Source organism: Protomyctophum parallelum (assembly GCF_964188405.1).
Source record: "Protomyctophum parallelum genome assembly, chromosome: 4".
NCBI lineage: Eukaryota > Metazoa > Chordata > Actinopteri > Myctophiformes > Myctophidae > Protomyctophum > Protomyctophum parallelum.
The window spans coordinates 32,309,959-32,326,296 of NC_139700.1; the positions used below are offsets into that span (position 1 = coordinate 32,309,959).

At 45.2% G+C, this 16,338-nt stretch overlaps 1 protein-coding gene across 6 annotated transcripts in view; it reads left to right on the forward strand.

Annotated features, from left to right (window-relative positions):
• The window catches only part of srgap1a (SLIT-ROBO Rho GTPase activating protein 1a), a 118,642-nt gene that overhangs the window by 22,230 nt on the left and 80,074 nt on the right, over positions 1 to 16,338 (forward strand). For all 6 annotated transcript variants that reach the window (XM_083763972.1, XM_083763976.1, XM_083763974.1 and 3 more), the window contains exon 2: positions 13,610 to 13,805. In XM_083763972.1, the coding sequence (XP_083620098.1) occupies positions 13,610 to 13,805 (196 nt within the window). The remainder of the gene's footprint in view (positions 1 to 13,609; positions 13,806 to 16,338) is intronic.

The following is a 16,338-nucleotide window of genomic DNA, read 5'->3' on the forward strand; positions in this document are numbered from 1 at the left end:
TGGAGAGGAGAGAACCATTCGTTTGCAGGCTGACAACACTTTGTTTTGAAGATGCAGATAAGCAAGAAACGGGAAAGGGATAATTTAGTTTTTAGAACTTTGCCTGAAAGCAGCCAATCCACGACGTGCTGCATCGTGACCCGTTGCGACTTGCGAGCATGTACAGTTGATTGGCTATTTTTGGTCTCTCCTGAAAATTCATTGACTACATTTCCTCATGGTGTGAGTGATTGGCACAAACTAATGAAAGGAGTTGTATTATTTACAGTGGGTGTAGTTTAGTGTTTTCCGGCTTTTGAGACTCTTTTTTTTTTTAAGGTATGTAAACCACACAACATTATCAAATTATGGATATCCGTTATAGCCCCAGGTGTAGAGAAGAGTCTGCTCCCCGAGTTCTCCGCATGCACCATTGTTCCTGACAAGAAAAATGAATAATTTAACCGTTTTAACATCATCTGTAACACTCATTTTAGTTGTGGTTTTATGGAAGGTTGCATACAGGAATGCTGCATGGTTCTAGCACCCAAGGATATTTTGGAATGCAGCAAAAGGTTGTTGAAAACTCTATTAACGTTAAACACACACTTAAATGCATCCGACAGTCCACATTGTTTTGTGATGACGGACAATAACAACAGTGTTTAATAGTGTTTTGTTTAGAGAAGTTGTGCAAAAACATTGCTGTATGTGCATTGTGGAATGGTTATTGTGAAAAATGCAAGATTATATATAAAAAGAAAACTTACACTGACTTTAACTGAGATTATCAATGTTTTGGCCTCCATTGTCACATGGATAACGCTAAACCTTGCTGTATGTTATTCTCACTAGTGACCAGCTCCATACCAACCGTGTCCTGCCACCATGCTTGCTTGTCCTTGACTCTGGGTTTTGAATAGCAGGGTTGTTTGTCGCCGCTCGGTCAGCCCAGCTTCGCTTGTTGGCTTAACCCTATCAAAGGTCCAGAAACCACACTTCCTGCCAAGTGCTGTTTTTTTTTCTTTGCGGTGGGGCAAATAGGGGGACGGGCCCAGAGAGAGCGTGTGTGGGGTGTGTGTGTGTGTGGGGGGGGGGGGGTCCTAGAAGGAAAACACATGAGTCAAATGCCTTTTTAGCGGATACGGTACAAATCATGAAGGAATGGTTAATTTCTCCCATGTGGCTTTCCCCCTTTTAGAATTCCGGGTATGCGTGTGTTCGTCTGAAGTTCTCCCTTAATGTACTCCTCCATGCAGTTTGAGGTCGACTGTCCGTCTTGCTCTGGCGCACATGTGCCGTCCGGCTGTGAAATGTCGTCCATTGCGTGGCTTCCGCTGAACCAGCCAATATTCATCTTTACACTGAACAATTTCTCTGGTTTATTTCTCTGCTACCAAAATGCTTCTATGACACCTGAATTACATCATCTGTCTGTCTGTCTGTCTGACTCTGCATCTCCGTCCTCTGTCCGCCGTCCGTCACACTCATATTTCAGTCGTAAAATCTGAAGTACTTGAACCCTAGCATGTGTGGCCGCACACACGTAGCCACGATTCTGTATATTTATTTATACAAGAATCCAACGTTTCGACTTAGGAGGTCTTCTTCAGGGAATCAATTCCCTCTTATTTTTACTTATTAACTGCCTTAGGCCAGCACCTCACCAACACTGGTGTACTGTGCGCCCTTTCCTGTTTTGTCTACTTGAACCCTAGCATCCCTATTCTGTGGTGAACATCCAGTGAAGATAGCAGATCTACAAGCTCACAACACGGAGATTCAGCATATCCGGGTGGGGGGAGCCTAGTAGGTATATATACTTTTGGAACACAAACTTAACCTATTCTGGGCCGGAACCCCTTTTGGTGTTTTAAGCATTATGTTATACTTTATATTAATAAAGGTTCACATACATTAGGTGCCATTCTGCCAACAGGGACCTTGGTATTCATTACCATGCTGAGCTGAGACTCATCAGACTGTCATCTGACTCGTGAAAACGGAAGACTTGTGGAATTTTCGATCCGGCCTCCGGGTTGTTTGGAAATAATATTTCTATTCAGAAGGCGCCTCAGAGAATGACGTCAGTCCCTCAAAGTGAGAATGCAGGCCGTTGTCTGGTGGACAAGTTGTGATTTAAAAGATCGAACCGCCCTGAGCGGGGGTAGCTGTTTTTGTTTTGTGTTGCGAAGTTCTCAGCGGTGCCATTTTGAACCTCTTCCTACAACATTTTTGAAGATCACAGGCTCCTTTCATCTGCCAATCATGTATTGCAGTCATAAAGAAACGGATTAAGGTGATCCAACCCCACCCTCCTTTTCCCCCTTTAATCTTGAAACATCGTTAGGAGAGTCATCTGCTGAAATTACATTAAAGATCTCACATGGCGTCGGACTGTTAGGGAACTGATTCTTGGGGTAGGGTCAAAGAGGGGTAGCTGATCTACGAGTTCACAATGCATGAGCTGCGTTAATGTGACCTTGTAGGACCACTCTTTTTCAAAACGTGTGAACTGAGTGGTGCAATCCCCCCCCCCCCCCCCCTCTCTCTCTCTCATTAGAGACACAGCACTACCCCTCTCTCTGTTTCTGGCGCCCCCTACTGGTATAAATAAGTCACATACTCGTGCTCATACAGACAAACAAACAGGTATACGGACATACAGACAAACAAACAGGTACACGGACATTGCTGGTTGTAGGAGTGGTTGCACCACTCAAAAATGGAACTTGGTGTTGGCTCCTCCCTTTTATTCAGTCCACTTCCTCCCAGGTGCTTCTGTGTTTATTCCTACTATAACATTACATGATCAAGGAGAGTATAATGTTGACATATTGTGCTGTTAGCAGAATCTTCTTTTGAGAGTTTAGAGAACTGCTGGTTTCTGAGATGGAGAGACTTAACACTGACCTCTACCCGTCCGTCGTGCTCCTGAGCCTGTGGATTTTACCCTGTTAACCTGAGAAGTAACACACACTCCGCACTGTCACTGAACCCCTTCAGTCTTTTCCACAGCCTGGAGGCTCATTAGATTTGCTGGCCTTGTGCGTACCTTCCTGTAATATTATCTGTCTCCACTGCACCGGCCTGGGATTATTGAACGGCTGGCTCAGCTCAGCTGTGATTAGTATGTGTATGACGCGGGTTTCGGCGGGGCAAGGGTCAAATGAAACAACTTTGAGCTTTATTTTAGGCTTTTAGCTATATTGTTCATTCTTCGTTCTTCTTCGTTGTCGAGCAGCGAAAATAGCCCATCTACAAGCTATCAATGCGTTGCAATGCGATTTCTTTTTTAAAATTTAAATTATTTTATTTCGAAAGATTTATTTTCTAGTTAGATTTTTTTTATTTAACCTATAATGACATGCCAATAGGAATACTAAGTTCAAAGTTGTTAACACAGACATACAAGAACACGTGCAGATGCATACACACAGACAGGCGCATGCACACACGCGCACACACACAATGGGTCACTCTTGGCACGTTTGTGGTAGTTTGGATTTACACGGAATAAGGCTGGTCTCTATTGACACACTGTGATGTCAACGAGATGATGGATAGTTTAATTAGATCAAGCCAAGAGCTTTAAAATGTGTTAACCTTTTGGTCATGTAATTCAGACCCCTGTACAATCCTACTGATGTAACGCTGTTCCCCTGCCCTTCAAACTCAAGACTGAAGACTCACCCGTCACCCCACCGGCAGTGGTGTGAACAAAGTACTCAGCCTCAGCACAGAATCAAAGTATACATATTTGTTCAATCAAATTTGTACTTGCTTTAAAACAATACTATTACTACTAAGTATTCAGAAGTACAGCCAGATTACAAGGATGTTTCATGTTAAATATCAATGCATTGCATGTAGACATTTTCTCTGAAAAATTCAGTGTGTAGATATGCTATTTTCCCCCCCTATTATTTTAAAATATGGCTCTCGTGGTCAATACATAATGCACTTTTGTTCGTTTGGATCCCTTGGGTTCCTTGGAATGTAGACAGAAGTACAATATTTGTCTTTGAAATGTAGTGAATGTACATACAAAAAAAGGAACTTGAATGCAGTACTCAATAGAGATGGAGCTCGTTAATGTGTTATTACCTTATCAAGCCTGCTTATTGATGCAGGCTTTTATCGAGCACACAATTGAACATTTTCTATTATTTTGTGGAAAGACACGAGACAACAATTTCTGAACAGAACAGGCACAGCTCAGAGGGGAAGGCAGGGTGACAGGGAGCGCCCGTCCTGGTTAATTTCACTTGACCGTTTTGCATCATGGGCTATGCCCGAGACTCAACAAGCCCAAAGCTTATTGACACTCTGGTCTCGATAAATTCAGAACCGGGTTTGTAATGAACCCGATTCTTGGCCTTCATCCCTAGTACTCAAGTAAACATACCAACGCCACCCCCTATGCCCTTCGAAACAAGAAGAGTCCCCCTGCAGACATCATTGTGTGCTGCTCCTACGTTGCCCGTGTGGAGAGCCAGCATGCCAGTGACACCACACCTCATCTCTAAATGTGTACAGTCATCTGCTTCCTCCCTGCTCTCTTTCTCTCTCTCTCTCTCTCTCTCTCTCTGACCCCGTGGTGCCACCATGTCCCGACGGTGTGGGAACGACTTGTCAGCCCCAGGCTGGCTGGCAGTGACGTTCAGTTTGGCTCCACGCCAGCCACTGAGCTGGCCGCTCCCGTGCCCCTGGCTTCTGCCCACTGCTGGTGCATACTCCCAAGTCGGTGGGTGGGCAAGGCAAGGACAGAAGGGACGAGTCGTGCTAGCAGAGAGAAAATGGAAGAAGTGCGTGGCCTGTAAAGGGAGACACAGGCACACGCACAGTGTAAATGGAGATGATGATGATGGAGAAAAAGAGGAGGAGAGGAGGGCAGACTGCACGGCTGCAGAATGCACTGACAGATGGACAGACTGATAGTGGTTCTCATAGTGTGGTCCGGGGGGGGGGGATCGGTCCTTGAGGGGGTTCCAGCGGGTGCCCAGATAAATGCAACCATTTGGTTGCATTTGTACAGTGCGTCTGACCAAAAAGCAATATGCAGTGAATCGGACGCAGAGTAGTGGACCCGTGCTGTTATGGCGTAGACGGATGAGAAAGAGGGCACAGCACTCCCGGGGCTCTGCCAAGAGGCTGCTGACGACAGCCAACCTGAGACCAAGCTGTCCACTGTGCAGCGGAGGCAGGAGGGGGGGGGGGGGATTCAGGAGATGCATGGTTGAGGAGGACAGGCTGAGGCGTCTGAGATGAGAGCGGGACAGAGCTGTCCATTTGATTCATGTAACCTCAGTGGTAACATGTCAGCAGTCTAGGCTGCTTGTGTGTTGTGTGTGTGGTTCCAGGTGCACAACGGTCTGCCCTCGATGTGTGGCTTTTTCTGAAGTCTGTCTGTGTCTGTCTCTCTCTCTCTCTCTCTCTCTCTCCCTCTCTCTCACTGGGCCGTACAAGGCGCTAATAGGCTGACGGTTCATGCCGAAATCCCACTCCTCAGAAATAATCACCTCTTCAAACACTTATCGCCCCCAGGCCAGCTCAACTGCTGTGGTATGTGTTGGGTTCATCTTTCAGAGTTTTCTATTATGAAACTCCATGACAGCATGCCATGTTTAAGCCTCCCAAATGTTTATCATGTGGACTGCAGCGGACATGTAAACATTCCTATAAGATGAAAGCTCATGAGCGGTTAGTCGCAGCGAGTTGAGTTGCGCAGCCACAGGATCTTCATTGCGTGTTGTTGTTGCCCCCTAAAGAAACGGTCCCAACTGTAAGAGCTGTGGGCCTGCCCAGACAGGTCTATATGGCCTGAGGTTAGCTTTCTAGAGGAGGCCCTATACAGGCCTATAAGCTTCAGCCCATCGTTGAGATCCCCAAACAAAAGCACAAAGCCCCTCCAGATGCTAGTAGGCAGTGTCATTTTTCACTTCAGGGAGGGGAAAAAAGTTACTGTTTGGTGGAGAGATGTACTGTACAGTACTTTTCCAAACTGCAGTGAGCCGGCCAGCCGTTCAAAATGAACTTTCTGGAGAATGCTGATGTCTGGGAATGGGAATATTGGGGTCAATATCTATCTGTCAGGCATGATTCGTGACTCGTGAGACGATTCTTTTGATAATACCAAATATTGTGATTTATTTTTTTATATTGCAATATGTATTTACTCTTATCACCCCTCATCGTCTCCCACTCACCATGACATTCTCCATCTCTCTCGACCCACCCCCTTCTTTTCAGGAAGGTAGACAGAGCAGCTCCCCATTGGTCTAGAGATGAATGAGATAAGGGGTCAAGTTGGTTAGGCTGGCTAAAAGGAGCGATGCATGTCTAATGGTTTCTCTTTTCTCCACCTCTGCCCTCCTGGTCTGAGGAGGCTCATGAATATTAGTTACCCATCTTTGGTTTCAACATGTCTGCATGTTGAAACCAAAGACCTTTGGTCATCCAGCCCGACGAAACTGATTTGTGGGGCTTTTGTAGTGCGGACCCCACACATACTATGATACTACATGCACAACATGTCTGCAAATGAGAGACGCACAAAAGCACATGCACGGACACACCGACATCGACCCGTGCGCGCACATAAACACCAACATATATATGGAACCACGCATGCACATAGACACAGGCATGAACCTTTGCACATAGACACCGGCATGGAGCCCGTGCATGTACATATACACAGGCATGAACGACGATGCAATCCCTCAGACCGCCTGAGGAGCCACAACACTAGATGGGTGGCTGTCCAGAGCAAACAGAATGACTGCAGATATTAACACAGCAGCTGAGTAAACAGCTTTGCCTCTAAAGTCTTCTTGTTTCTCCCACCATTCGGGTCAGCTCTCTTATTTGTCTTGGATCACATCGGTGATCCTTCAAGGCCACCGCACCGAAAGCACTGATTGATGCTCGGCCGCCCGCTGTAGATCGCTCGGCTGTCGGGCCGTCGCCAGAGCAACTGCAGCTCTTTTGGCCGATGAGCCACTTGGCAAATCTTTACCGAACACTCCTCATGGGACCATCACGTCTCAGTTAACGGGGATTACACATTTAAATGATGACCGTGTTGAATTGAATTGAGTGATTTATTATTTTTATCAGATCGTACTGTAAATCCTCCCTTATTTGCTCCAGTTGAATCAGCGGTTTTACGACATGGCCCTTTTTAGCATGTCTCTGGTGTTGGACAACAGATGTATGAGTGTGTTTGTACATTAAGGTCAGTTAGTCATCATGGCTGAGCTGTCTCTGAATCAGAGCAGGAAGGAAGCAGAGATCTATGGGTCAGCCGCCCACAATACTTCTGAGCTCAAGAGAACACATAAGAACTCAAAACCCAGCCACTGGAGTAGCAGTTCCTGTGTATTTGTGTGTGTGCACGCGAGAGAGTGACTGTGTGAGTGATTGTTTTCATTGTCCTTCTCAATGTGTGATTTAGTCAGGTTGTGTGTGTGCGCGTGTGCGTGCGTGTGTGCACGTGCGTCAGTATGACTTTGGGCCAAGGAACAGTGAGGATAATAGTAGTTCAGGACAGGTCCGTGTTTTCTCCAGTGGTATGTAAAAGTTAGTAACAAAAACAAGCAAAGCTACTGCTTCAGCTAATAACAGACCAGACACAAAAAAACATACTTTATGTATGTTTATTTGGTTACAACAAGTAAGACGCGTAAACGCGGGAAGCGAACAAAGCTGTTGTGGCAGTCTGACACACACACACACACAGACCTCTGTATTGTTCCAATTTCAGTTGCCCTCTGGTGGCGGGCGGGGGGTGTTACAGCGTGACACACACACACACAGATTGACACACAGACAGACAGTTTTGGCCAGCTTCTATAGTTGGTGCTCACTTTCACAACAATGGTGTGACTATACCAGGCAGTATCAGTCAGTGACAAACCTTTGTGCTTCCTTCATAGGTGTTACCTATGATACTAATCAAGGCACTGTTCCATTGCACACTGTTTCTCAAACGTAAATGTACTCATTTGTACACTCTCAGAGTTACAGACCCGTACGGGGCCATTTGGAACCTACTCAAGGGAGACGTCGTCGACCCACTGGTGTAGCAGAGTGTTTCCAGGGAGCCAACATGCACAATAGCAGCACCCTGACTCTGTTTGACCAGAATGGAACAGAGCTTTCATTATATATCATGATAGTAGGGAAGGGGCCCAAGTACTTTCTAAAATGGCATGTGTGCATAGAGCCCATTATCATTTTCAATGAGGAGCTTCATAAAAGCCACATTAGTATCACTGTGTTTGAATGAAACGGAGTGGTGTGGGCGAGGGCCGTGTTCACTCTGTTTTTTAGATCACACGCGCCTCCTTCCTCTGGAATTCCGTCTGTGGTTTTCTAAGCTACTATCATGACAGTCACATGTTATAATTAGACCCACATTGCCAAAGTTTCCATTTTTCTGTTAATAAAACAGTGTTGGCTCTCTGGTGGTACGATCTAATGCAGCAGTGGTGCAGTCAGTGGAAACCGTTTTCCCTTGTAGCCCCCCACCCCTTCTGACATCTGACAAAAGCTGAACCCCACGCACGTCGCACGCACGTGTGTGTATGCACAGTTTGCACACACGCTATTATAGCGTCGCTATGTACTATATTCGTACGACGCAAAATCACATCTCGACGAATTGTGATGTTGTAGATCTGCCCAACAAATTGGCACATTTCTAAACCTTTTGAAAAAAATGGACTATATTTGACTATAGTAATTCCATGCCTGCAGGGATGCCAGGTTGAGAGTGGATGAAAGCATTAAAGTTATGATTGTTTGCAACAAGTTGGACTAGTTAGTACCTTCAGACGAGGCCTCCTGCTCCCCTTCCTCTTTGCCACCCCCTAAGCGGCCCCAGACCCCGGGTTGGGATTCATTGCCTTGAGCCATCTGGGTCGCCTGCGGGGATTCTTCCAAATGGACCCTTACAACAAGGTCTGTAACTCTGGGAGTTATGGGGGGGATCTTGAAATTAAAAACATTTGTGTGATCCCACTAGCTCAGTGGTTCTCAAAGTCTCTGGCCATTTTCATGCCATATTCCACCAGGTCACAGATGTGGCGTGCCCGTTTTACTAACAACCCCTAAATCAGGTGCATGTGACTCCTTTCAGCGTGACAGGTACATTATCACAGACACACATCATTACAAACCAGGAGGACGTTTGGAGGGCAGCCTTATGATGATGTCATTATCATCACAGATGGTGACCACATCAGTGACACTGTGCGTGTGTGTGTGTGTGTGTGTGTGTGTGTGTGTGTGTGTGTGTGTGACAGATAAATGGTGTCTGGGTACAGTCAGTGGCACACATTACTTATGTGTTTGGAATGTCAGTGTCTCTTGAAGTCACAAGTCACAACACATCTGTTTATGTCACATTGCACAGTGTTTGTGTTGTTGTGTTATTGTGCATTCGATAGTTCACTGTCTGACATTCAAAGAGCCTATACTATAGGCTCTTTGAATGTCAACTATCAACTACACCCTATAGGCCCTATAGGGTGTAGTTGATATTTCGCTGGAACATTTAACCAAACAAGAAAGATGTCCAATGAATGTCTCCAAGCTTTTCCAAGCTTCTGCTGGAAATGTAGTCTGTATAACCACTGTATGTGGACACCGCTGTAACTCGGTTAGCCCAGTGCTATGCTAAAGTATTTGTGACTCTGTAGATTTAAGTCAAATTTAAATCCTTCCACCACACAGCAGCGCATAAATGTCTCTATAGGAGATCTTGTGTGTGGTTTAGGTTTGACTGCTATTTTGTAGTGGTTCTCCAAGTTAAGTGCCCGTCATAGAAACTACAATATAATCGGAAAACGACCATTATAACTACAATGGTAATGGAGATGCTTGCTCACTTATTTTAATGACCTTTTGAAATGTCAGCGGCAGAACAGAAGAAGCCCAGCTCTGTGTGACATGTGAGCCCCACTGTCATTGTAATTAAGAACTTGTGAAGGAAAGACTGTTTTGTAATTACGTCCTGATGCGTATTATTTATCCCATCTTGAGTCCATGCCGCTGTATTAAAGCGCGGGCAACCGTCCCAGGCCTGAACGACCAAGATGTGGAGCAGATGGCGGGCCAGCGGTGGTGGGCAGTGGGCACCCTCCTGTGTCCTGCCTCCTCCAGCCCCGGGCCAGCGGTGGAGGGCACCCTCCTGTGTCCTGCCTCCTCCAGCCCTGGGCCAGCGGTGGAGGGCACCCTCCTGTGTCCTGCCTCCTCCAGCCCCGGGCCAGCGGTGGAGGGCACCCTCCTGTGTCCTGCCTCCTCCGGCCCTCTGCTATTTCAGGTACCGCTGATGAGGCTCATCCCTGCGTGGGGGATATCCAGGCCTCGGTCGGTCGGTCAGACGCTGTACACAGTGTCCCAGATAGCAGTTTGTAGAGACAGTGATCGAAGAGGAGGAAGGTCTTAGGAAAGTCGTGTTGAACAGCGAAATGCAACAAGGAGAGGAACAGGAAATGGCTTACGCCGAGACACACCGCTACGGGCGTGGTCGATTTGCATACATGTACGGTTGTACGCCTTTGCGAAACAGCACATCACGGGGAAAAAGGTGTAGTGCAGTGGTTCTCAAAGTGGGGTCTGGGTCTGCATGTGTCATTGTCCCACCATTCCTACCACATATAGTGGCATCAAACAGAGCGGTGCAACTCTGCATCTTGTGCTGAAAAGTTTAGAATAAAACTTAGAATTAAATGCACAACAAAAGTGCACGCCAGCTACACTGTACCGTACGTACGATGTGTTTCTACTAGTAACTAACTAGGCCTGACTATTTTGGGCCTGACGTGTTGTGAGCTTCTAGATTGGCTTTTTTCTTTATTTTTAAAGATTTGTTGTAGGCTTTTGATGGCTATTGACGTGAAGATTGACAGGAACGAGGGAGAGAGAATTGGGGGGGGGGGGGGGAGAGACATGCAGCAAAGGTCGTCATGAACGGGACTCGAACACTGTGTGCCATGGTGCTTTGTCAGTTCCTCTGACAGTGCGTTAGTTGTTTTAGACTGAAGCTGGGCTTCAGGAGGTCACCCCCACCCCCCCCTCTGCTTACCAGGCACTTTTCTTCTCTCACAACAGAATGGGGGCCCCGCCCGGCCACTGGCCAATTACAATGATTGTGAGTTGCAACTCTGGACATATTTGTTGGGGAATTGGGGTGGGGGAGGGGGGTTTGGGCTGTTATGGGAAGTATGCGTTGTGTGGCCTTCAAAGACCGAGTTGGACGACATCCAGTCCAGAACAAAAGGTCTTTGGTTCCAACTTATCGCCACAAAGGCCCAACTGCATTCTGTTTGTCCCCACGTCCACACCAGGAGGCTGTGTGCAATGCATTCTGGGACACTGCTTTCATTCCTCAAGCCAGTATCCACTCAACAGGTGTCTGCAGCACGCACACACGCACACAGGCAGGCAGACATTACACCAAAGACACATTTCCACAATAAATGAGTGGACAATAAATGAAAGTAACAAGGGGCAGGCGCGCACGCACACACACACACACACACGCACGCACGCACACTCACTCACTCACTCACTCACTCACTCACTCACTCACTCACTCACACACACACACACACACACACACACACACTCTCTCTCTCTCTCTCTCTCTCGTGTAATTCAGATTAAAATGTATCTTGTCAGTTGAATTCAGTTCAAATAAAGAGGGCATTTACAGAGGTTTTGGAAGTGATGGACTGATAATGTTCTCTGACAGGTGGCTGCCTCCTGACATGACTCTCCTGTGCTACAGCGTTGGTTGGCGTCAATGGCAAATGTTTGACTTGGAATATGAATATTTAACGAGTACCACTGTGCAGTCGGGAATGTAATTGTGTTAAATGATCCGGTTAGTTCCTTTGTGTAAATGCCATGCCAGCTTTGTTTTAATCCCCACATCCTCATCGACTAGTTGGAGTTGGAAGTAATTGCAGTGCAGGGTTTTATTCAGCCACTTGAACGGGCTAGTAGAGTTTCCTGCGTTTGTTTTTCTCTTCTTTTTAAAATGTTTTCCCCAAAATCTTATATTTTGATTTTTGCTACAGGTCATTGACAGTAAATTACTTTTAAATATTTAAGTTACTTATTTGTCAATAATTTACTGTAAACCTTACAATTCTAAAAGCCACAAATAAATGTCATTCTTAAGTGGCAGCCTTAGTCTCTTCTCCGAGAAGCACTCCTGCACTATATCCTGCAGACCAGCCTGTGACATTTGAACACCATATGGCATGTTGTAGATTAGAAGGTAGATTGTTTCCTTCGTAAGTGAATGACATTGACTAGAGCTGTGTTTTAATAACACATCCTTAGTGCACTGGTGTTCTTTCTGCCAGATGTGTCAATGAGGTTGAGCTGTATAGTTCTTGGCAGCATTCACTGCTTTATTTCACTGCAGATTGTCAGGCTGCAGAACTGAACATAATTATGTTAGTAACTAACTGGGTTCAATGTAGTGGTGTACAGTTTTAACTTCTGTGATGAAGGGTTGAAGGCAACCAATCAGATATCATATAGCATCGGTGAAACAACCTCTCCCCTCCTTGTGGGTCTCCTCAGAATGGTATTTAAGGAGAGAGTGGCGACAAGGGAAGTCCTAATTACTTGATCATTACTTCACTCATGTAGACATGTGTCGGTTCCCAGGAAGTCCTTTGGTGGGCCATTTGAAATACAAAGATATGACTGCCTTTTTTATTTACAATATTTATATGACATGATTTATCTACAGCGCTGCTAGTGTTGGTTCTAAGAGTGTACACTATCCCCCCCCAAAAAATATATATATATAAAATAAAAATGGTCCATTGGGAGTGAATGGAGTTGTCGCCACTCTCTCTTTACACCACTCTGGGTCTGTCTCCATCTTGAGTGGGTTATTGACATGTCATTGGGCCCTCAGGAATGTAACGGCATACAGTAATCAACTATTTATAATAGATCCCGCCTAAATCAATTCATCAATGCTGGTAGTGGCTTAATGTTGATGAATGGAGCAGAACCCCTTGGTAATTCTGTTTGCATAAACGATTTACTGTAAAAATAAAGAAAGTTACAAATGCAGTCCCTCTCTTTGGCTGGAAACACGACTAATTGAGTCAGAAGTTGAATGGCCATGAAGAGGCTTACTGCGCCAAGCGATTATAGTCTGCTTCCCAACAATCCGATCGCTGTCTGGGACAGTTTTAATCTCAATAACCCCCAGTTTTGTGTGCATTAGGCCACGGACCCGTATGTCGGTCTCAGAGTTACAGAACTGTAAAGGTCTTGGTTCCTAACTCAATAATTTAGCTGGGACCCCCTCGAAGACCCCCATTGGTCCCTGGACCCCACTTTGAGAACCACCGTTGTAGGGTCTTTTTTTTGCAGTCTCATCCTCTCAACAAATCTCCTACGTTGTGGAATCTGCTCGCTTAATTTAGAAAAGTGGTCATTACTCATTAGACAACAATTTTGCCTGTCTGAAATTCAAAGATCTGACCAAGTGCAGTTTTAAGGTCGCTGCATAGTCCCCCCCCCCCAGAATAGGCATGCTGGGGTTCATGTGGTTAATGTGTGTATCGTTTGTTCTGTCTCTTTTCAGAGATCCGGGCACAGCTGGTAGAGCAGCAGAAATGCCTGGACCAACAGACAGAGATGAGAGTCCAGCTGCTGCAGGATCTTCAGGACTTCTTCAGGAAGAAGTCGGAGATCGAGATGGAATATTCGCGGAACCTGGAGAAACTGGCGGAGCGCTTCATGGCAAAAACGCGCAGCACTAAGGACCACCAGCAGTATAAGTAAGGCGCTTACTGACTGAGATTTTATAGTAAATGCGACTTGCGGTCACAATCAGTGAAAATGGGGGCTTTGCAGTGTTCCTTTGTTACTGTTTCACCTTTCTGTCAGTTTGATTGTCCTGGTCTTAGGGCTGGGCAATTAAACGGAAAATATATCGAAACCAACTTAACCTTAAGTTGGTTAATACATTATTTTCATTTTCTTCTTGTATATCAATGAATCGACAGAAAGGTCTTTAAGATGTTTTATAATTGACCAAGTTGAATAGTCCGATTAACCACATAACCCTGTATTATACTACTGTATATGTCGTACAATTGGCGTATTTACAAGCTCACAGCTTGTAGATCTGATCTGTTCACCATTTTTGTATTAGTTATTTATCTATAATCGTTCATTGATCATAATCGATGCCAAAGTTTGATATTGATTTGAAGTAATGGTCTGTCCTCCTGGTCTGGCCATGTGACCATCTTAACCCATTCTGGGCGGGAACCCCTTTTGGTGTTTTATGCATTATGTTATACTTTAGCTATTGAAAAATAGCAGATCTACAAGCTCATAGCGCGGCATCGAGTGCCGCGCTATGAGCTTGTAGGTCTGCTATTTTTGAAAAATCTTGAAAATGTAGCACAAATCCATGAATATATATATATATATATATATATATATATATATTGATAGGATGAAAGTAGTCTGACAGGAAATGGGGAGAGAGATGGGGGGAAAGAGGCCGTCGGGATCGGGAGTTGAACCCGCGGCACGCCGTCAGGCTGGCTCAGCAGCCTAGGGCTTTTTTTTCTTTTTTTTTTCCTTTATCCCACGATTTTGTAACCCATTTTTCACCCCTGTGTCAATCATCTAATGTGATCCTGGGCTCTACACACCCTCCACCAACCTAGTCCCCATATATGGGGGACATGGGGAGAGCAACGGACTTGAACTCATGCTTCCTTCATGCCTGAGTGTCCAAGTTGCTCCTTTACACCTGACAGGGGGGAGTTTCCCTGGTTGGACGTAGCGCGTGGAAGGAACACGTTATTGCAACCAGTTCCTTTACCCTCCATCAGGCGCCCCGGCTGGCCAGGGGGAGGCAGTTTAGTGACCAGGATTACTGCATGTTTTATGTGAGGGTATCAGAGCGAACGTTTTTAACTCAAATCTTAGCTTCTGGGGGGTCCCTGGAACTACATATTTTCAGATGGGAGTCTGTGGCCAATTACACATGGAAAAGGTTGAGCATTACTGAGTCTGACAGATAGAAACAGAGGTCTTTCAGAAAACTGTTAGGATTTAGAAGTCATTTTTCCTTCAGGTTAAATGGGTTAACTAAGTGTTTTTGTGGATGTTGACACACAGTCGTGTTCTGTGCTCCTCAGGGTCTTGTACCGTTGTAGGGCTCTGCTCAAATCGACAAGCGTACACATAGCATATTGGTTGAACCTGTGGTTGGAACACAAATAAAATAAATAATGTTTGTCCTCATAGATCTGCAAATAGATCTCGCACGCATGTGTGTGTGTGTGCGTGTGTGCGTGTGCGTGTGTGTGTGTGTGTGTGTGTGTGTGTGTGTGTGTGTGTGTGTGTGTGTGTGTGTTTCATGGTGTGTTGCACAGTCTGGTAATTCCTCTTTCAAATAGGTAAAAATGGGAGAATATTTCTTCCAAAAATGCAGGACGTTTGAATAACAGCTCTCAGCTGTAGTTTTAATTTTACATAAATGACACAAACACAGTACAGCATCTGTGTTCACCTCATTCTCCCAGTTGTTTTAATTGGGCTGACTTGACTTGAGGTATGGAAAAAATGTGTTTTTTCATTCTGTCGTTGCAGTTTTAGGTGTGTGTGTGTGTGTGTGTGTGTGTGTGTGTGTGTGTGTGTGTGTGTGTGTGTGTGTGGTGTGTGTGTGTGTGTTGGCATGGCTGAGCAGCAATAAGCTGCATTTGCATTAAGCAGCTAAATCGCTGGGTAATTAACTGCCATTTCTGCCCAGACAAACAGTGTGGTAAGTGCACTGCATTCACTGAATGCCTCTGCCATAGGTAGTTGCACTCCATATCTGAATACTGTTTACAGATTTCAAAGACAAGTTGGTTATATTGTCTTTGGGTTGTCATTGGGTTACACAAACTAGCACATGTGTGTGAGAATAATGGTAAACGCCTTTTAAAATATGTTTTTAAGAAACCGACAATGCTACCAATGCCCTTTCTTCCTTGGGAAAGAAAAAAGGTATGGCTGGACTCAAATCAATAGGTTATTTTCGCTATTATTGCTAATCAGCAAATTGTACAAATAAGTGTAAATTACCTCATTTAATCAGTCTAATCAATTTTGTTCTGTTCATTTGTTAAAAGAAATGCTAAAACTATATATTAAAAAAAAACATGCTTCTCGATTATTGAATTTACCTGCTAGTTGTAGGCATTGTGTTGGTGTTCTTCTCTATCAGGTTCTCCTTCAGGATTGAGATAAAGTGAGTGTTTGTCATGAAGGTAGGTCAGAGAGGCTTGCTCCTGCCTCCTTGGGGAG